General features: G+C 42.4%; 1 protein-coding gene across 9 annotated transcripts in view; it reads left to right on the forward strand.

Moving 5' to 3' along the window:
* The window catches only part of ABLIM1 (actin binding LIM protein 1), a 284,673-nt gene that overhangs the window by 212,329 nt on the left and 50,220 nt on the right, over positions 1–22,124 (forward strand). For all 9 annotated transcript variants that reach the window (XM_081823453.1, XM_081823450.1, XM_081823448.1 and 6 more), the window contains exon 7: positions 20,470–20,557. In XM_081823453.1, the coding sequence (XP_081679579.1) occupies positions 20,470–20,557 (88 nt within the window). The remainder of the gene's footprint in view (positions 1–20,469; positions 20,558–22,124) is intronic.

A 22,124-nucleotide genomic window follows, 5' to 3' on the forward strand; every position in this document is an offset into this window, starting at 1 on the left:
ATCACGAAGTCCTGGGGAAGATTCTGTTGCACTGTGGTCACCTGTCCAGCCTGGACCCTTTGCCATGGCCAGAGGCAGCCATGGAGAAAACGGCAGCTCCCATGTCGAGAGCTGATGGGGGGTGCGGGGTGGGAATGTGAGCTTGGTGTAGCTGCAGTCACATGTTACTTTTAAGTGACCCTTGTCTTGACTCGCTACTGATGTGATCTTGCGCGTGGATTTGTTCTTTTTCATCCCCTGTGCATTAACCTGGACTAACCCACTTTCGGGTTCTGGGAGATGTCCTCAGATGTATTATTAGATTTTTAATTTCTCTGAAAGGTCAGCTCATTTTCATTCAGGCAGAAAGCACATGGAGACTAGCAATTTCATCTTTAATCCCTAAGGACTGGATGGTGATACGTATCAACAACAGGTACTTTCTGTCTCTCGGTTTTCGAACTAAAGCTTTTAAACATCTCAGCAGGCTCACGCTGGTACAGAAACAGTTTGAAACTCTGCTGGATAGACTGTGGGAAGAAAAGGTACCGTTCCACTGCAACTATAATAATTAATTCACGGGAATGACTGCATAAATTATCCAAATGGCTCATAATTCAGAAAGCTCATTTCATTTCTTAATTATGTTTGCCTCTAGCTGCTATTGGAGAATAACTTTTTATTCTGAGTCTACTGTGATCAGCATAGAGAAAGCCACCTGAGATAACTAATCTGTAGATAATCCCAGAAGAGATGCCCATACAGCCTCAAGATCGGACATAGTGACCCCATAGTTAGAATCATTTGAGGGATGGCATCGTTTGAAAACTTTTCAGTCTTGTGATGAATTCTCAAGTGTCTCTGCCTTGGGGATTTAGAAGATGACCCAAACTTGGCCATCCCAGTAACTAAGTAGACTCGACCGGGACGCTAATCCTTGCTGTCTCTTTGGTAAGGGATATATTTCTTGGTAGCACCAAGTTCATCACTTTTTTTTTTTTTTATTCTATTTATTTGACAGAGAGAGAGCACAAGCAGAGGGAGCAGCAGAGGGAGAGGGAGAAGCAAGCTCCCCGCTGAGCAAGGAGCCTGATGTGGGGCTCGATCCCAGGACCCTGACCAGGATCATAACTGGAGCCGAAGGCTTAACCAACTGAGCCACGCAGGCGCCCCAGAGTTCATCACTTTTCATAGAAAAATCAATTGCTCATATCAGTGAGCTCTGGAATAGGCAGGAAGTGCTAAAATCCCAGTTAATGGTTCTTTCGTTCCTGGTTAATGCAGGTCATCCTTCGCTCTCACCAGCCACCAGAATTAGTGAGGGGCTTTAAATTCACCTTGCCTCTAAGCACACTAGAGCCACAGACTGAGCTGGACTGGTCCTGTTGGCCATTTAATGTAGCTTAGGAAGGAGGGAACTGAAGCATGTTGACCTGGTGAGATTGCTATGATGGAATATAAACCAGCTCGGGATAAATTGAGTGTGAAATCATTACTGTCGGATGTTGCCTGCCTGTGGGTTTTGTGTACGTGTGAGAGATAATTACTTTTGCTTGATTTAGGAGGTGGTGGAATACAGGCTATTACTGAAATAAAGCTAATTTCTTTCTGTTCTTAGCCATTATATTGTATGGTAGTGACATTTGAAACCCAGTTTTCTCCTAAGAAATCTGCTTCCCTGCAATAAAGAACCAGTGTTCTTCTCTCTTCTCTTTCTATCTCTTCTTTCATTTTTGTTGTGGAGGTCATCGCATTTATCAGTTAAATGTACAAGCGGTAGGAAATGAACTGTCAGCTGATCGTTGTACCTGGAAGTAACTTTAGATAAAGAAATGTCTGGTTTTCTGGGTCTACCTTTGTTTGTTGGGGAAACAGGGTGAATGGAGTAGTAATATTTTCTTGACTACAGTGCAAGTGATAGGGAAAAAATGCTAGCATTTTGGTACAAATAGAAGAAAGGGAGAGTCTGCTCATCTTTCTCATCTCAATGTATAGGTCCACTTTCCATGAAGTCTTCTCTGACCTCTTGGAACATCATTAACCACTGTCTCCTCTTCTTGATCCGTGGCCAGAACATTTCATTCAATGAACGCTTATTGAGCCCTTACTATTTGCACAGATTAGGAGTACAAAGATGAATAAGGCTCGTGCCTAAAGGCTTTTGGCCTCATGCAGACAGGCCTCTGGCCTTAGAGGGTGTAACATGACATGAGTATATCCTAGGTATTCAGCATGTGTGCATTGCACTGGGTTGGCACTCATTTTCTCTCCTCACATCACTAGTACTAGCCCTCTTTATGCACAAGAGAAAATAGCATTTTGTTCACACGTCTGCCTTTAATAGACTGATGACTTTTGATAGAAGTATTCCCCGCCTCCCTGCAGTGTTCATCTGAGTCATCTTGTGCTCATCATGGCTGGCCTGCAGCAAGGAAGTAGAGCAGCTGTACTGACCTAATTGGACAGAAGGCAATTGACTTGTCTTGGATGAGGATTGCCTGGGCTGGCTTTTCTGCTCCAGGAAGACACTGAGAGAGCATCTGTCCACCTCCGATCATTTGTGGATAAGAAAGTGATGCCACCAAGGTCAAGTTTGAGAGAGTGGCAGAGAGAGAACTGCTTGGTCCAATAAGAGAGGGAGGCCTTTAAATTTTCTGATGCTCCAGGCAGCTGGAGGGGAATATTGGAGAATATAGACAGCGGTTTTCCTGCTGAGAGTTGGGAGTATTTTGTGCAGGTGACCTGTTTGTTGCATACTGAAAGAATGAGAATCACTCTTTTCCAAGAAAGGCACTAGGAGAAAAATTACAGGAAATAGGACTATTCTATTTCTCTATAGAAAGAGGTGAGGAGGTATAAAAAGAGTTTTTAGAGGAAAACATAGCTTAGAATAGAACAAAATCCTAATGTGGCTTCACCAATATAACTTGTTCTCAGAAATTTATTCTGCCATTGCTCTGCAATGCCACAATTTTTCCCAGCACTATACTTAGATGACATATTTTTGGTCTACTAGTTTGATGTATAATGCATTCTTTAAACAAGAATATAACATTTCATGCTTGTACTATGTTAGCTGATTGCATAATTATAGTTATAATATACAATTATAAAAGACACGGTCCCTGCCTTCATGGAACCTAAAAGTTAGCAGAAATCAGGGGCACCTGGGTGGCTCAGTCAGTTAAGCATCTGCCTTCGACTCAGGTTATGATCTCGGGGTCCTGGGTTCGAGCCCCGTGTTGGGCTCCCTGCTCAGTGGGGAGTCTGCTTCTGCCTCTCCCTCTGTTCCTCCCCCCTGCTCATGCTCTCTCTCTCTCAAATAAATAAATAAAATCTTTTACAAAAAACGTTAGCGGAAGTCATAAAACCCATGTCTACAAGCTCAAGGCCATTTGAGTGGAATAAATAAATGTTTTCAGAGTATAGAGGAGGGAGGGGATCATGTCCACAGGAGAGTGCTGAGAAAAAGTCCCTAGAGGAAGCAGCATTTGAACCGAGCTTGGAACACTGGTATTCTATTATATAAAATAGACTATTTTTATAAAAAATGCCTAATAGGTGCTCAACACCTTTTGGACTCTGGAAATACAAAAAATGAATGTCCTTGCCTTTATTTTAAAGATTTTTCTATCTAAGTAATCTCTCCACCCAACGTGGGACTCAAACTCACAACCCTGAGATCAAGAGTCACATGCTGTACTGACTGAGCCAGCCAGGTATCCCACAGTGTCCTTGCTTTTGAGAAGTTCAAGTCTAGCGGGAAAACCTGTTAAGTAACCAGCAGTTATAGCATATAATTTATTGCATTAGATAAATGTGTGTCTACTTTGTATTAATGTATAAAAAGTATATATTTGGAACAAGGAAAAAAAATGCAAATAGAAGAGAATGCCTAAGTCGGGGGAGCTGGGGAAGGCTTGTTCTCGTCTAGAAGTGCTCAGCCTGGGCGCAGCTAGGAATCACCTGGGGAGCTTTTTCAAGGTGCTGATGCCCAAGCCCTCCCCCAGAGCTACTCCGTCTCTCTCAAGGGGCCCCTATAACTTTTTAAAGCTGGACAAGTGGTTGAGACTAGATTACAGAGGTTGTTGAATGCCAGGGTTTAGGAAGTTTGACTTTGTCAGTTGGCAGTGGACAATGTTAAAGACTTCTTATCTGGAGAGTATTGTGATCCATGGGGTATGTGATAACAATTATCCTGACATTTAAATGCCCTTAGCTCTGTAAAAGGCCTTGGAGTCTAGGTAGATTAGCAGGAGGGAGAGAGGACTAACCCAAGAAGCACCGCCAGCATTTCTTGGCAGAGCTGCTGGTTTGCCTGTGTGGAGGGGCTTTTCCTGTCCATCCATCTGTCTGTCTGTCTGCCATCAGAGGAGCTGGCTGGCTCTGACTTTTAAGTTTGGTAGACTGTGCTAAGGAGTACTTAGATGCTTGTACTTCAGAACTCAGGCGGGTCTGCTGCCCTGAGGCCAAGTGCAGGCTTGACATCAGCTCTGGTAGCACGGTCTGATACTTTGAAGATTTTGGAGCCATATGACTACCAAATGACTGCCAGCCAGAATGGAACCCAAAGTTCACAAAATCACGGGTTGACGTACATGGCTTAGGCTGTCGTCTGGGTCCCGGCGTCCAGGGTCACTGGCTCTGCTCTGGCCGGTCCCCTGTCACCTGATTGTGACCGGTTGAGGTATGGCAGGTACAGTTGGGAGGGAACCTGCCTGTCCGGCACTCCCTGCTTATCCTGGCTCTACTCCCTGAGGCCTGCCCTTCCAGAGGAATCCAGAGGATTCAGCACAGGGGAAGCACCCCCCACCCCCCCACCCCCACCTATAGAGTCTGGAAAGTAAGTCTGCATGTCTGTTTCTTTGTAGGATACAGAAATGCTGTAGTTGTCATCCAGAGGCATGAGCCTTGTCTTCAGTGGGCTCCGACTGGGGGTATTGCCAAACCCGGCGGTCCTGAATTCTCTCATACACCTCCCCTCCTACTTACTTTTCACCCTGTTTTTAATTCCTACTGGCAATTAGAACTGACACTCAGTGATGGGTGGAAGCACCCCTCCCCACTGCTCCCAGTGAACTGATAGAGTCTGGGCTCTGTAGATTCGGGACTGGGAAGCGGGGTTGTTTGTTAAAGGGGGTGAAATCCAGCCACAGTGGGCTAGGAAATCAGACAAGGATGTTTTTAAAAGCAAGCTGTGTTTTTCTGACCGCTTTTGTATTGGTTCCCACCCCGAAGGCTCCTCTAACCCTGGGGAAGAAAAAACATTTTTAGTCTGATAGCGTGCTTTCGGCAGCCCAAGAGCTGAACTATCTGCAAAGGAGTTGATAACTCAGAGCAATGGTTTTAGTGGAAATAACATGTGAGGCATCACCCAGGACTCCAAAGTGAGGCACGGACCACGTACACGGCTCTGTGTCTTCCCCAACGCCTATCAAGTTCTGTAAGAGTTGATTTAGAATAGAAATACTGAGGAAGGAAAAAGAATGGGATGGGATGGGAAATCATTTGTAATTCCTGGAGAAGGACAGAAATCACAGAACAGGAATGTGCTTTAGAGATAGCAACTTGGTTAAGAAAAGCAGTTGACAAACTGGAATCTTACTGAATTGGGACAACACGTTTGCTGTACGCATGTAACAAACGTCAAATTTTTTAAAAATTTAAATTCAGTTAGTCAATGTAGTGAAAACTTCAAAGTTTTAACAAAAAAAACAAAACAACAACAACAACAACTGCCTTCTGCATGTTTCCTACAAGTTGCAAAGTCATTACTAAGACATTCAGTAAAGGGGACCGGTCCTGTAATCTGATAACTGCCATACTCCTTCGCACCCCCCCCCGCCCCCCTTGCCTTTAATTGTGCCATTTGGCCATGAGGACCTGGGTATTGATCACTGATTCCCTTGGAGCAGCTGACACGGAAGAGCCCCTTTGGATTGCCGTGACACATTCCCGACTCCAGCATGCTCTCATGTTGGAAAGGAGACCAAGAATGAGATCATGAGTAATAAGGAACCTTAAGCGTTTGCCCTTGCGCAAGAGACAAAAATGATCCAATTGGGATTAGGTTTCAAGAGTGTTGAACTTGAAGGCAAATATTTATCTTCTGGTGTTAAGAAAGGAAAGGATGTAAAACCTTTGACCCTGACTGCAGGGTGGTGTCTGAGTTTGGAAAGCAAGTCATATTCAGCCAGAAGCTTGATGCATTTGTCACTGTTCCTTCCCGGGAACTATGTTAATAGTTCTCACCACAGGCAGAACGGCTGCTGACTAGTCCTCCCAGTCAAGGTCACAGTAACATTTCCATTGGATTCCAAGAGCCTCTCGCTCTGGGCTTCAACTTCCTGAAGAGACCCCTTGAAAATTCCTTTCAGGGGCGCCTGGGTGGCTCAGTTGGTTGGGCTACTGCCTTCGGCTCAGGTCATGATCCTGGAGTCCCGGGATCGAGTCCCACATCGGGCTCCCTGCTCAGCAGGGAGTCTGCTTCTCCCTCTGACCCTCCTCCCTCTCATGCTCTCTCTCATTCTCTCTCTTGCAAATAAATAAAATCTTAAAAAAAAAAGTTAAAAAGGCTTAGCTCTTTAAAAAAAAAAAAGAAAGAAAGAAAATTCCTTTCAGAGTATAGTGTTTGTAAAGACACTGGCCTAGAGTCATCCAGTGATTTGGAGCCTGGTTCATCCTCTCCCTCCCTGTGCTGTATTACTCTGAGTGAATTTATGTATCATTCACATTTCTTTTACCTACATGGCAATCCTGCAAGCGAGGCAAGACCAGTATCTTACACCTTCTTAACGGTCTAGAACATACAAGTCTCTTTGGAAAGTACACAGGATTGGAGGAAGTGAGCAGTTGGGTCCCAGTGTATCCATTCATTCTGAAAGTTCAACATAACAGATATTTCAGACATACACCTTTTCCCCCCCCCTGACATTGCACATATGGAAACCGGGACAGCCTAATAACATGTCTAAAACAGGCCGATTGAGCCCCTCCTAAGGAGTCCCCAGGAACCAAGATCCTTTCCTTGTCAGTGATCGCAAATTATCATCACCTCAAGTGAGTCACTGTTGTATGAGGGATAGCCTTACGAAGTTCCACTGGATCTCACCTGAGTGGTTAGCTCCTGTACTCCGTGGTAATTTCTGGAAGGGAGGGAGGATAGAAGCTTCTTATTTTTAAGCTGTCCAAGCCACCAAAGTGATTTTCAGTCTTTCTGACCCTTGACATGTAACAGGTTGTGGGGGGAGGGGAGAGTGGACTTTATCAAAAAACGTAGATTTGAACCCTAGCTCTGTAACTTTGAAGACCTTACTGAGCCCATAAATAGGCATAAAAGTAATAGGGTACCACACAAAGCCCTGGGTGGGTTAAATGGGAACACATTTAGTAAGTGTTCTGCGATAGAACAAATGCAAAGGGTATTATTACCAAGAAAAGTAATGGATAAGAAATGTTTAAGCTCAATCCTGAGAGGAAAAATTAGATCTCTTAGTAGCCACTGAAGTGCTCAGCCTTCCAAACAATTCTTGTTTACTCTTTCCAGTGGACCTTGGCCCTAACTAGAAGAAGCCACTTTTGAGGCTTGGTGGCCAAGCCTTCTGCAAAGCGATCCAGCAACGCCAGGCATTGTCTGCTGATTTTGAGTCAGTTTAGGATTTAAATATGAGCATTGTTTGCCTTCCATGCACATCTCCCCATCAGTTGAAAGGATAGGGCCAACAGAAGGACAAGGATGAAAGAAGGATTGAAAATTGCTCAGTGGTGCTCTGGAGAGCCTGGAATAGTGGAGACCTGAGAGAATTAAGCTACGGTGCGTCTACTTAGAGACCATTTTATGTAAAAAACATCATTCACTTCACAGAGGTTAGAAAAACACTTTGGGAATCCATTTGGCCAAGCGCTCTTAATTTGATCCTTCTTATTTAATTCCTTTAAATTCCTCTAAGATTAAAATTGTAATAAAAGGCAAAACCCCGCCTTGGACAACTGTTTGGCAGTGGCTGCTGAAGTTCAACATAAACACTCCCGATGACCTTGCGGTATGCTGTCTGCTCCTATGTGTATATGCAGCCGAAACTTGTGTATAATTCACCAAAAGACACAGGTGGGAATTTTCACAGCAATACTGTTCAGAACACCCAACGCTTTCAAGCTACCCAAATGTCCATCAAGATTGGAATGAATAAATGTAGCATATTTACATAAAAGAATACTATGCAGTCACGAGATGTAATGAAGAAAACTACACGCAGCCTCATGGATAATTCTTGTACCACTGAGTAAAGGAAGCCAGACATATTTGCTTCCATTTATGTAAACTTCAAAACCAGGTAAAACTCGCCTATGGAGTTGGAGGTCAGCATAGTGAATAGAAGTCGTGTGACTGGAGGAGAGCGTGCAGGGAGCTTCTGGATGCAGATAATGTTCTCTTTCTTGCTTTGGGTGCCAGTTTTAAGATACGGTGCATTTATGAAAAGTCATTCAAATACAGCTTGTGCGTTTTTCTCAGTGCATGTTATACTTCAATAAAGAAGTTTACGTAAATGAAAAAACAAAGGCAATCCTCTTTCCTACTCCAAAGAAGAGAGAGAAAGAAGTATATTCAAGACTTCCTACCTACCTTGTAAGGGAGAACGATATGATATAAAATGTAAAATGCATGGCATTTTTGATAACCAAGAAAAGGAAAGCACCAAACTGGAACAGATTGCAACAATCCCAAACAAAGCGCCTGGTCAGGGAATACCAAATTCAGCTAACACCCAAGGAAATTCAACACCAAATCCTCGGGTCAGGGGCTACCCTCTGAACTATGTTGTAATTCCTAATAACTTATCGGAAGAGAATAATGGGATGATGTTATCCGTGCTATTTAATCAATTCTTAGTTTCAAGGATGTTTGGTACCTGGGAGACATGACGTTGCTATTGTATCTGAAAACAACAGGTAGTCTGAAGCTGCTGGGCCTGCTTTAGAAGGATTTAGGATCACATGGTCCCATACCACAAAGATCGCCTATGTCAAGAAAGAACATTTAGGACAGTTGGCTTTAAAGGCCTTGGTGTTACTTATAGTGGTTTTTATTTTTTATTTATTTATTTTTTTAAGGTTTTATTTATTTGAGGGAGCATGAGCCGGGGTGGGGTGGGGGGCGGTGGACAGAGGGAGAGGGGGAAGCAGACTCCGTGCTGAGCAGGGAGCCTGATGTGGGACTCGATCCCAGGACCCCGAGATCACAACCTGAGCCAAAGGCAGATGCTTAACCGACTGAGCCACAAATAACATTTGATTACACTGTTGATAGCTGGGGGCAGAAGGGACAGTGAAAGTAAAATTTTTGTTATGGATTTAAGAAATTATCTGGTCTTTCCTTAGCATTAGCAAATTGTAAAATATGAAGGGGCCTTAATTTTGCATGATAAACTTTTATTTGTATTCTTAGAGAAAGAAAAAGAAGTTGAAAGATGATCCTGTAAAGTCGTAAGAGAGAGAGCAGATCTCAAGGGGTGGGGGGAGCCCTCCCTCGTTAACTGAGCTGCCGGGGGCTGGGAAGGCTGTAGGGGGTGGTTCTGCAGTTTGGAGTTGGACAGACCTGAATTCAGATGACAGTTCTATCCCTAGCTGAGTAACCTTGGACAATTTCTCGATCTTGCTAACGTTTGATTTCCTCATCTGTTAAATGGGTGTAACATTTCCCTCTCAGTGTTGCAGGGAGGGTCAGATGGGATATGGTTTATGAGGTGCTTAGCACAGTGTCTAGAAACAAGTACATAATGAAATTGTAGCTAGGGCCCTGAAATCCATCCATTACTTCTCTTTGAGCTGTTGTAATTGTGCAGGTAGTGGTGGCTAATTGACTTAGAGGTTTTCTGATAAGGGTTTCTGCTACGAATTCGTCAGACGTTTCTGGAGTACTAGCTGTGTGGAGAGCAAGAGAGATCCTAGAGTTATGGAGTGTGGCCCGTGTATTCAAAAGAAAGCCTAATCCAATGTGAAAGAGAGAGAAAAAGCTCACCTACATTGACTGGTACCAGATACTTTGCTATCCACTTACCTTTGGTTATTTTTTATAATAATCCTACATGGTAGATTTTCTAATGCCAGTTTTTACAGATGAAGAAATGATTCCAGAAAAGTGCCCAAGGCTACAATGTTTGCAAGGCCAGAATGCAGACCTCCGGGTTCTCTTGGTTCCAAAGCCCATCTCGTTCCATTCCATGTTGCACAGTGGGGTAGGGCAGACGGTGCAGCCATAATAACTGGAGGCAAAAGCAAACACGTCTGACAGTGGGAGCACAGAGCTATGGGGGCACCAGGGAGCAGAGGTTAGTTTCAAATGTAGAGATTCACCTTGATTAGTTTCAGATTTATGTTTTGCCTTCAATGTAGTTATTCGCTCTGACTTAAAATTTGGCGAAATATCCAAGATGGATGTTAATAAAATGTCTCTTCTCAATCATCTTAACCATCTTTTTCCATCACATGGGAATTATTTTTCTAGTTGCCTAGGATTTCTGAAATGAAAAGCAATGTAGGTGTGGTGGTATTGATCCAAGAGAATCAAATTTGTATCCTAAGATCTGGGATGTTTTCTAGTTCTGACACTTAGCTCTATGACCTTGGTCTTGGCACAGCAAGTCATTTGGTCTCTGAGCCTCAGTTTGATCATTATAAACAAGAAGAATGATGTCACAAATTTTGGGCGCCTGGGTGTCTCAGTTAAGCAACTGCCTTCGGCTCAGGTCATGATCCTGGAGTCCCGGGATGGAGTCCTACATCAGGCTTCCTGCTCAGCAGGGAGTCTGCTTCTCCCTCTGACCCTCTCCCCTCTCATGCTCTCTCTCTCTCTCATTCTCTCTCTCTCAAATAAATAAATAAAATCTTAAAAAAAAATAAAACAGTAAAAATATTTTTAAAAAATGATGTCACCTATTTCAAAGGGTCGGAAAAGAATCCAGTTAAATATTGTGTGTGAAAGCGTACCATCAAAGAACCAGCCTGGAAGAGTCCCAGTAGCTACACTAAGGTGAATGTGGTTGTCCAGATTTTCAGTGCAACTTCTCGTGTGGTCCTGGGCAAGTTACTTAATCTCCCGGTAGTCTGGTTCCTCTTCTTGTACAAAAAAGAGTGCTACTTCCTCTGAAGACAGAGAAATAATTACTAGATTAGCAAACTATTTTTTTAATCCTTTCATAAATGTTCAAATCTGCAGATAATTGCTAACAATACAATATTATATGTGTATATCTAGCTTTCTGTATATAAAGGTACATTTTATTCTGGAAAAAGAATCCATATTTTTCAACAACTTTCCAAAAGAATCTGGACACCCCACCCCCCAAAGGAATGAGTGTTATGTATGCCCTGATGTGTCACTGTGGATAGTGAATAGAAAAGTTCCTCCTGTCTTCCCAGTCAGGTCTCCTGCCCCCGATCTCACTCTTCTTTTTTTTTTCTTCCCTTCCCTTCCCCTTTCCCTTTCCCTTTCCCTTTCCCTTTCCCTTTCTCTCTCTTTGTATGGACGTATGTTACCATGTCTTTTAGCTCGAAACCTAGGAGTAGTAGTGCTGGGTCACATGGTTTATTTATGTTTAACTTTTTGAGAAACTGCCAGAGGTTTCCAAACTAGCTATACCATTTTACGTTCTCACCAGCAATGGATGAGTGTATTACTTTCTCCACATCCTCCTCAACACTTGGTATGGTCTGTCTTTTTAATTATAGCCTCTGTAGCTAGTGTGTAATGGTATTTCATTGTGGTTTTCATTTTATTTCCCTTATGACTTAAGGGTGTTTAAAATATTTTCATGTGTTTTTTCAGCATGCGTATATCTTCTTTTGTGAAGTGTTTACTTCAATCTTGTGCCCGCTTTTTTTCACCTGAGTTGCTTGGCCTCTTATTTTGAATTTTAATTGGTTTTTATATATTCTGGATACTAGACCTTTTTTAGGCATATGATTTGCAGAAATTTCTTCCAGTCTGTGGCTCATCTTTCTATTTTCTTAATAATATCTTTTGAAGAGAAAAAGATTTTAATTTTGATGACATCCAATTTATCAGTCTTTTTTCTTTTATGAATTATGTTTTTGTAGAATAAGAAATATTAAACCAAAATCTCAAAGATTTTCTTTGATGTTCTTGTCTAGAAGTTTTATAGTTTTAGCTTTTATTAGGTCCATGATCCATTTTAAGTTCATTTTATGTGAACTTAACACACCTCATGGTGTGAGGTAGGGGTTGGATTGAATATGTGTATCTAACTGTCCCATCATCATTTGTTGGAAAGACTATCTCCTCCCTATCAAATTGCCTTGGCACTTTACTTAAAATCAATTAATCATGAATGTGGGGGGTTATTTTGGACTTCTCTCTTCTATTCCATTGACCTATATGTCTATCCCAAAGCCAGTCCATGCTGTCTTGATAACTTCTAGCTTTATAGAAAATTTGGAAATCGGATAGTGTAAGTCCTCTGACTTTATCCTATTCTTTTAAAAAGTTTTTTGACTTTCCTAGGTCCTTTGTGTTGCCACATACATTTTAGGATCAGCTTTTCGATCCCTACAAGTAATCCAGCTGGAATTTTGGTAGAGATTGCACTGAATCTATAGATCAATTTTTAAAGAGACTGGTTAGGTCCTGTAGGAATGCACACATTTACAGATAACATTTATCTAGCACTATTAAATTGTAAAGACTGCTTTAAAATTTTTGCACTTAATTCCTTGGAAGGAGATCAGAAAGCAATAACCAACTGCAAAAATATAATATGCATTTACACTGGGATGTCGCCACTTTTTCCATTCTTTACCTCTCATTAAAAGAAGGCAGTTGAGGGGCACCTGGGTGGCTGAGTCAGTTAAGCAGCCTACTCTCAATTTTGACTCAGGTCATGATCTCAGGGTCCTGGGATCGAGTGCTGCATCAGGCTCCATGCTCAACGGGGAGTCTGCTTGAGGATTCTCTCTCTCCCTCTCCACCTCCTCCAACACTCTTTCTCTCTCCCTCCCTCTCCCTCTCTCATAAATGAATATTTTTATAAAATAGAAGGGAGTTGACGCTCTTTTATATCTTGAGCAGCTGGTCAAAGGGAACCAGATCATTGGAAGGCAGTGGTGTATTTCTCTCTGCTCTGTTTTGTGCATCTTCACTGGGGAAGATGAGCTGCCACCACCCCCCCCCCCACCCCCCGACACAGCACACATGTTTGGAGCAGAGGTTGCAGCTGGGGTTGGGTGGTTAAGGCTGTCTGGCTGAAGGATGTTCTCATCTGTGCAGGTCGGCTTTATACAGACTTGCATAGAGCCCTCTGGGCTTCATGAACGCTGCCTGGGCAAACGGATTTACTCACCTTTGCCCAGGATACAGACTTTGGGCCAAGGCACACCCTCACTATCCTGCCTGTTCAGCATCCTGCATTAGAGAAAAAAAACAAAAACAAAACTGCTCCTGGAACAGGTGAGTGTTCAACTTGAGATCAAGCCAGTCCAGTCCCATTGGAAGCCTTTCCCGCTTTAAGGAAAAAAACAGCAAACATAAAGAAGGCTGAGTCAGCCCCCACACTGCCTTTCTGCAGGAGTAAAACAGGGAACTTACGTGATTCTGCCTCTCCCTTCCACCCATGCACCTACCGTGTAAGCAACAGATCCTTGTTACTCTCTTTGGCCTCCTTGTCTACTATCAGGTTTAGGGTTTGGAAACCACCCAGACTGGTGTTTCCCTAGTTCATGATGATTTGTGTACTCACTTCAGTGCTGATAAAACAAAGAAAGAAGCTGATTTCTGGGCCCCACCTTAAGGCCAGTGAACCCATTTTTGAAAGAATCTTGGGTATTGCTTATGCGCAGTAATGTTAGGAAAGTCCTGATCTAGGCCAACACACTTACCTCCAAGTGTTTGCATGTCCTTCATCTAAAGTCACCATCAACCAGAGCTGCGTTTGCAAGAGTCTTGGGGACAGGAAAGCAATTTGTTTATTCCTTTGGGTATTCTAAGCAAATCATCTCTGAATCAAGTTAGAACTTAAAAAAAACAAAACAAAAAACTGCAGCCTAGACCTTGAGAGTTTAACTTCCCCATATGGAAATGACTATATTCAGTTATCTTTCAGGGTTACACCCTTGGCTTTTCTCAAGGGTCTATATGAGAAATAACTACTTCAACGTTGCCAACCATCAGGAAAGTTAGTATGGAAGGTAATTTTCCATTTCAGAGCCAAGGTCCCTCTATGAGAATTGTTTGGGTGCTTTTGGAGCGTAGGTCTGGCTCTACTTTTTGGAAGCACTGGGGGCTCTGAGTAAATTGTCCACTTTGAGTGTTAGTTTCTTTGCTTGCAGTCTAAGACTGTAAAATAGCACCTACATCATAGGAATGTTGTGAGGCCAGGCACTTACGGTCTTTGATAAAACGCCTGGCACAGAGCCTGACCCTGTGGAAGTTCAGCCTACAATGACTGTTATTAATTTAGAATAGGAAACCTTGCCTCTCCAGTGACAATTGTATATAAGCCATTGTTTCACACAGTGAGACTTTTAATGGCCTGTTTTCCCTTTTGTCCTCATCTGCTGAGAAACTCGGATCACAACAAGTTGGCCTGAGTTTAGAATCCTGATATTTTCTTTTCCTCTAAGGTTTTTGTCCAGTTGTTTATAGATCATGACCTTCTCTGATAAGAATCTGCAAGTCTTTTTTTTTTGGAAGTAGGTAGGACATTAGTTATAAATGGCTAAAGGTTGACCTCAAGGGCCACCTTCCACATTTCCTGGGCTCGTGTTAGGAGTAGGGCAAGAGAAAGAGGGTAAAGAAAAACTAAAAAGCACAGTTGGTCATCCAGGAGCTAAGCAGATTATCAGGCAAGCAGATTATCTGACCAAGGATGGGTTCTGTAATTGCAGTTCTCTTTTGCTACTCCCAGTGGGCTGTTAGAGTCGGTACAGGGCTTAGGGCATCCAGAAATCCTCCTCAGTATAAGGCACTATAGAGTCATTCCCTGCTATCAAGAATTTCCTTTCTCTACCCAAATTGCTTTTCAGTTATCACTGCTGTGTAAGGTTGTAGAGGTATGGGATTTCACACAGATTCATAGAATTTTACAGCTGAATGGGACTTGAAATTGTCTAGTCCAGCCCTTCACTTTTTACAGATGAGGGGCCTGGGGGCTTGGAGAGGTTAAGTAGTGACATCATTGGGGTCTCATGGGTAATACATTAAGGAATGGCACCCAGTCTCTTGATTGCAAATATGGTAGTCCTTTCCCAGGGGACCCCCTCATCCGCAAGGAGTTCAGAATTATCTGCTCTGCTAGAGAGTGGATTTAAAAAAAAAATGGTGCATTAAACTAAACCCTGCCTTATAGTAAATGATATTACTCCAGATGGTATTCTAGTCTGTATGCTAAAGTTCCTACTCCAATTTAGAGATTAACCAAATAGTAATAATTATCACAGAAGTCTGACATAATCAGCATTATTAAAGGCAAGCCATTTTTTGCACTTTGAATGTGTAGGCAGGTGCTTTATAAAACTCAGCTAAATGAGCAGATTGTTTACTTTCCATAGAGTGTAATGCCAGCCAGAATGTAGACTTTTAACATGTGCATTTTGAATATGCGAAAAAGAAGAAAATAAGTTGTAATTTTTTTACATAGCAGGGTAGAAAGATGGGTGGAGAACAGTGATTGTGGAGCTCTGGGGAGCCCCAGCAGCGCATCTGGCCCCACAGGCCCAGGAACAGCTAGAGTGGCAAGGTGTGGGCTTGGGGCCAGGTACCTAGTCACTGTCACTTATGAAGTCACCTGTCACAACAAAGCCCACACTGTGCTTTAAAAGTTTGTAATCAATAACCTCCTCTCCACAATGAATTGTATGTTTATTGTCTAGTCTTCCATTTTGCTCATGATCTGAAATGCTTTTCCTTCTTCTATAAATGACTCCAGTGTAAATGATTTTGATCAGCTATGTCCATGTTGGGGGTTGGTTTGCATATGAACCCACATCTGTGTTCAGCTCTGATCCCTTTTCCTGGCCCTGTGCATAGGGCTTGACTGTGAACTGTCATGGGTACCAGCGTAAGAAGAAACGAAAGAGAGGAGGTGGCTCTCACATGCAAGACAGAGGTTCCCTTGTCCTTGAGCCCCTGACCGCGTGTGGTCCCCCAGGCCCGCACTGCTACAAAAACAGACTTTTGAATGGCTGCGAAATGGACTTTGATTCTGGCTCCCTGAATTACTTGACATGTTCAGCATTCTGAGATGAGCGAGTGCATGGGTCCCGACCGATGTCCCGGGCGTCATGCTGGTATTGTTTCTTAGCAGTGTTTTTGCTAATGGTTTATACACCACAGCCCTGCCACCTGGGGCCTTGGCATATCTTCCATCCGCCTTGTATGAGAGTTCGTGTAACAGTTACTCTCCTGTGCCTGTCCTTGGGAAAGAATGGGCACCGAGGGGGCCTTTTACCAGCATCCCAACCTGCGCCAACAAGCCTTCTCTTTGTGAATGGCCCTGGGACCACCTCTGTTCAGAGGATTACTGTTAATTATTGTTATTGTTTCTGTTATTACTATATGTAGTTGTATGCTGCACCATTTTCAAAATATCATATGATTGGGGCGCCTGGGTGGCTCAGATGGTTAAGCGTCTGCCTTCGGCTCAGGCCATGATCCCAGGGTCTTGGGATCGAGCCCCACATCGGGCTCCCTGCTCAGTGGGGAGCCTGCTTCTCCCTCTGCCTCTCTCTCTCTCTCTGTCTCTTACGAATAAAGGAATAAAATCTTTGAAAAAAAAAATCATATGATCACTCACCCTAATCACGTCCTGTGAGGTAGTTACAGCAGTGGAGTGCTGTATGTTCAGAGAGCCTGCCACCTTCACAAGACCGCATCATGCTGAAACTGGATTTGAATCCAGTCAGACTTACCCCAGTGTCTCCACACTGTCAGCTAGTACTATGGGACTACATTATAGGCGTTGTTTTTCTGCATGATTTTTTCTCTTGGCAGCATTAGTTTAAACTCTTTCCATGTAAGTTTATTTCATTCCTTTAATGGCTACATATGATTCAATATTTTATTTAACTACTTTCTTATTTAGGTTATTTAGGTTGCTTTCTGTTGTTCTTTGCTGTTATAAATAATGTTGAAGATCCTTAATACGTACACTCTTAAGCACAGGTTTGAGAGTTTCTGTAAGATAGCTTTCTAGCAGTGGTATCATGCATCAGAGTATGTGCATATTAAATTTGAATAAATATTGCCAAAGCTGCCTTCCAAAAAGAATTTTGCTCACCAACAGTGTGTAAGAATGCCTTTTTCCTCACATCAGTCTTCTCTTTATCTTTGCCAGTTTGGTGAAGAAAAACATTTTTTTTTCTAAATTGGGTTTCCCTGATTCCTGGTGGAGTTGAGCTAATTCTTTATTTTGGGGGTCTTCTACATGTCCTCTGGAAATTGCTTTTTGCCCGTGTTCCTACTTATTTTTTATTAGAGATACTCTTTATATATTCTGGATAATAGTCTTTTGTATGACATGCATGGCAAGTATTTTTTCTCTGCTACTCTAACTTTTTTACGTCTAGACATTTTTATGTGTGTGCACAGTCATTATTTGTCTTTATTGTTTCTAGATTTTGCCTTGTTTAGGAAAACATTCCTACCCCCAAGTATACTAAATTATCTCCTATGTATTCATCTAATATTTCTACATTTTTGTTTCTATATTTAGCTCTGTAACTCTCTAGAATTCTTTTTTTGTAGGTTAAGAATTAAGAATCTAGTTTTACCTCTCTCTAAGTGGAGAATCCATTGTTCTCACCATTAGTGGAATAATCCATTTTGCAACTCATTGGAAATGCCACCTTTATCGTAGACTAAATTATCTTGTGTAGAGCTGTGCAACTGGCTTTTCTGAGTTATCTGTTTCACCGATTTATTTTCTATTCCTGGACCAGTATTGAAGAACTTTAATTATTTGAGCCTTAGGATAACTTCTTTTTCAAAGATTTTATTTATTTATTTGCCAGACACAATGAGAGAGGGAACACAAGCAGGGGGAATGGGAGAGGGAGAAGCTGGCTTCCCGCTGGGCAGAGAGCCTTATGCGGGGCTTGATCCCAGGAGCCTGAGATCATGATCTGAGCCGAAGGCAGAAACTCAAGGACTGAGGCACCCAGGCGCCCCTTAGAATAACTTTTTATGTCAGGAATGGAAAATCCCCCTTCGTTGATGCTCTTTTTTTCAAAAAAAAAAAAGTCTTTTATTTTGTGCATTTTTTTAAAAAAGATTTTATTTATTTATTTGACAGAGAGAGATAGTGAGAGCAGGAACACAAGCAGAGGGAGTGGGAGAGGGAGAAGCAGGCTTCCCGCGGAGCAGGGAGCCCGATGCGGGGCTCGATCCCATGACACTGGGATCATGACCTGAGCCGAAGGCAGACGCTTAACGACTGAGCCACCCAGGCGCCCCTATTTTGTGCATTTTTTTCTTCCATATGAACTTACAGAATCAGGTTGTCAAGATCTGTAGATGAAACCCCTATGAGTATTGTGACTGAGAATGCATTGCATTAATAGGTTCATTTTAGATAAATTGACATCTTTAAATATTTAGTTTCCTCATCCAGAAATATTATATGTCTGTTAGCCTTTTATGTCCATCGGTTAAATTCTATAGTTTTCTTTATGTAGATCTTGCATTGAAGGGTTTGTTTGTTGCTATTAGAAATGGAGTCCTGTTTTCCCATTACACTGACTGAATTTGTATTGCTAGTCAGTGAGAAAGCTATGGGGTTTTGTTTGTTTATTTTTTATCTAGCTATCTGAACTCTTTCATTAGTGACCTGCATTTTTATTTCTTCTTGCCTTATCACATTGGCTAGGACTAAAACAATGTAGAAAAACTTTGGTGAAAGTGTAAGTCATTGTCTTGGTGCTATCTTTGTTGAGAATGCGCCTAATATTGCACCACTAAATATGACAGATACACTGTATCAGTTTGAAGATCTATCTTCCTTCTCCCAGTTTACTGAGGAGTGTGCTTTTCACTGTAGACTACACAAACTTCCTGTCAAGGTGCCTTAATTCTTTCACTTACATTTTCCTTGAGAATCCAGAGATTGTCCTAACTGGCTGGGAACTCTCAGCATTAGCATCCCAGCTGAACTACAGTGGTTTAGAACTTACTGTGACTTTTCTCTTTCTCCTTTCACTCACATTTGGCTCTGGATGGCCTAAGGGAAGGAGCTACTTTGTGTGACATTCCCTATGCTTCCTTCATCCCCTGGAAAAAAAATAATTGAATAATAGTGTGTGAACCAAAACAAGAGCACCGCTTCTAGAATTTTCTGATCAGCACCATTCAACAGATTTCATTCCTGGCTTCTATTTTGAAGTAAATTTTTTTCCACTTGATTGTCTTGAGTAACCAACCACCATCTCCCACTCTGGTTGCTAAGTGGCTTTTGTAGTTTCTACTGGAGGGTGTGAGAAAGGAATCACTACCTGACCTCTGATTTCCTGTTGAGATTTCATGCAAGCACAGGGGGCAGCTACTTCTAACTCTGGGCTCTCAGCACTGCCTTGCACGTGGTTCATGCAAAAGAACTATTTCACACTTGGTTAATAAAATGATTTCATTGCAGAGTATATTTGATAATTTTTAGGTGGTGAAGATTTTTTGCTAAGCTATAAACAAAAAGATCTCATTTTGTCAGGCGTACATTTGGAGCATGACTCTAATGTGACTTGGCACCTGTCTAGAGAATTATCCCTGTGTCCAGTGACATTTTGCTTAGGGGAAGTCAACACCTGCTGTGGTGACATCTGTCATATTTAGGAATGTGAAATGCTCATGAATAATGCAGGGCCACCTCAGTAAAATGCCGTCTTCAGAAAACAACATAAGACACTGGCAAAAGACTGTTATAAGCAACATAGAAGAGAATTTGGGGTCCTCCTAAGATGAAAGCTGTGGATTATGTCCTTTACTACGGCTTTTCCCGTCTTGATGTAAGCTAGATAGATTTTATTATTTTTAGACAGTTTAGCTAAGAAAACAAGAGCCTGCTAAATATGAGAATCCTTTCTTTTTATTACTTTAGTACAAACCAGTATGAGTCTCCACATCAATGTGGATGTTAATGTTTTGGGGGTGGGGTTTTTTGGAGATGGAGTGGGGGACTCATCTCAGGCACATGGTGTGTAACTAGCAACCATCCAAGAGCGACCAGGCCAAGAGAGAGATGGACGCCAGAAACCCCAAGAAGCGAGGCCGCCCTATCATCCAGGCATCAGTAGCTGGTCTTTGAGCCCCTTCCAGTTCTAATGGGGTCAGCTTCCGCTTCCAGGGCTGTTGGTATAGGAGGTTAGGTCAATGGGACAATTATTTTTCCTGCCTCAGCTGTTTCTCTTTGCCTCCAAATCCCCATGTCCAGAAAAGAGGCTGGGAGCTGTGACAAGGTATAAACTAAATAGTCCCTACCTCTTCTCTTGCAGGCAGGTGACAAACATTACCACCCCAGCTGTGCACGATGCAGCAGATGCAATCAGATGTTCACAGAAGGAGAGGAAATGTATCTTCAAGGTAAGATGGACTCAAGAATTCAGTAAGTTCTTTCTGCCTGGGGAAAGAAAACCTTGCTTTGTTTGTCTGTTTGTTTGTTTTCAGAGAAGGAGGCATTTCATTAGCTACAAGGCTTCCCAGATCCAAAATGAATGTGGCCGGAAGTTACCTCATCAGTTAGTATTAATCAGCCAAGCAGTTGACATGCCAGCTGTGAGCCCCTGAGTGTGTTTAACAAAGGAATGTGTTGCTTCTGGAATTAACGAATAGGATTTGATGTTTGGTCCTATGGAGGTGAGGCAAGAGTGAAAATTAGCAACACTTCCTCCCAACCTTCCCCAGGAGGTCTGGGAAACAAGACAAAAGAGAAAAAGCATTTCTAGATGCTGCTTTGTCTTTGCTCCTTTCACTATCCTTCGAGAAGGATTTTTTAATGCCTCCAACCTGCTCTTATGTAGGATTTCAGGAAGAAGAAAACCTCATAGTTGGTGAATTGCATCATAGATGTATTTCATCCCATTAAGATGATGTAGCTCTCATATTGAAAGAGAGGCAGCGAGAGAGTGAGAGAGAACATACCCAGAGTCCCTGAAAGAGAAATGGAGAAGTTTTTGGTGGCGAAGAAGTATTCATTACCAGAGGGCCATCATATTTTTGGGGGTGATGGGGGGAGGGGCAGAGGGAGAGAATCTTAAGCAGGCTCCATGCCCAACTGGGGGCTCGATCTCACAATGCTGAGATCATGACCTAAGCCGAAATCAAGAGCTGGATGCTTAACCGACTGAGCCACTCAGGTGCCCCCAGGTTTTTTTCTAATTGAAAATCATTTTGAGAAATTTTCTCAGTGTGTAACCATGACTAGTTTTTATCTCCCCTAAAATGCTGAAATTTCTCAGCAAGAAGCTTAGGGGAGGATTCTCTTCCAAACAACACCATCTGCACAAACATTTTACTATTTTTAGCTGGAGAAAGAGTCATTAAATCGACAAGGGCTTATCAGTAAAATTAGCGAGAACCCCGGGAGCTGGTGCTCATTCAGTTTGGTAATAACCAGGTCTCATCTGCCTTTGCATTCGTTTCTTTGTCTCTCTGCACTTAACACTATGTGTATTTTAATGAATGGTTTGCTTTGCTCTCTGTTTAGTTTTTATACAACGAAAAAAAGTCTACGGAAATGATTCTTGAATATTAAAGCAAAGCCTTATCTACTCTTCTCTGAAAAATGCTAGCTATATGAGAAAAATGACAACCCAAATATCCCTTAGTTTTCATGATCACTCTGGAAAATTCTGATGAAAAAAGTCACTGAATTTTAAAGGGCCCAATAAAGGGAAATGACAGGCCCCCAAACCCATGGTCTCATGTGGACTTTATATGACACATTTCTCCGAGGGCAGGCTGTGAATCTCCGTAGCCATAGGCAGGTGTCACTTTGCATTTTCAGCATGGAGCGGATTTATTCTCTATTTGGTCTCCAGGCTTTGTTTTAGATTTTAGTGTGTCGATCATAGCACTCAAAACCAGACACAAGGGCGCGTGTCAACACCGCGTCTGCTAGGAACTGAGACTCAAAGGCTCTGGGTGCAGC

The sequence above is a fragment of the Leptonychotes weddellii genome, chromosome 6 (genome assembly GCF_054177405.1).
Source record: "Leptonychotes weddellii isolate Sample4059 chromosome 6, ASM5417740v2, whole genome shotgun sequence".
In the NCBI taxonomy this organism is placed as follows: Eukaryota; Metazoa; Chordata; class Mammalia; order Carnivora; family Phocidae; genus Leptonychotes; species Leptonychotes weddellii.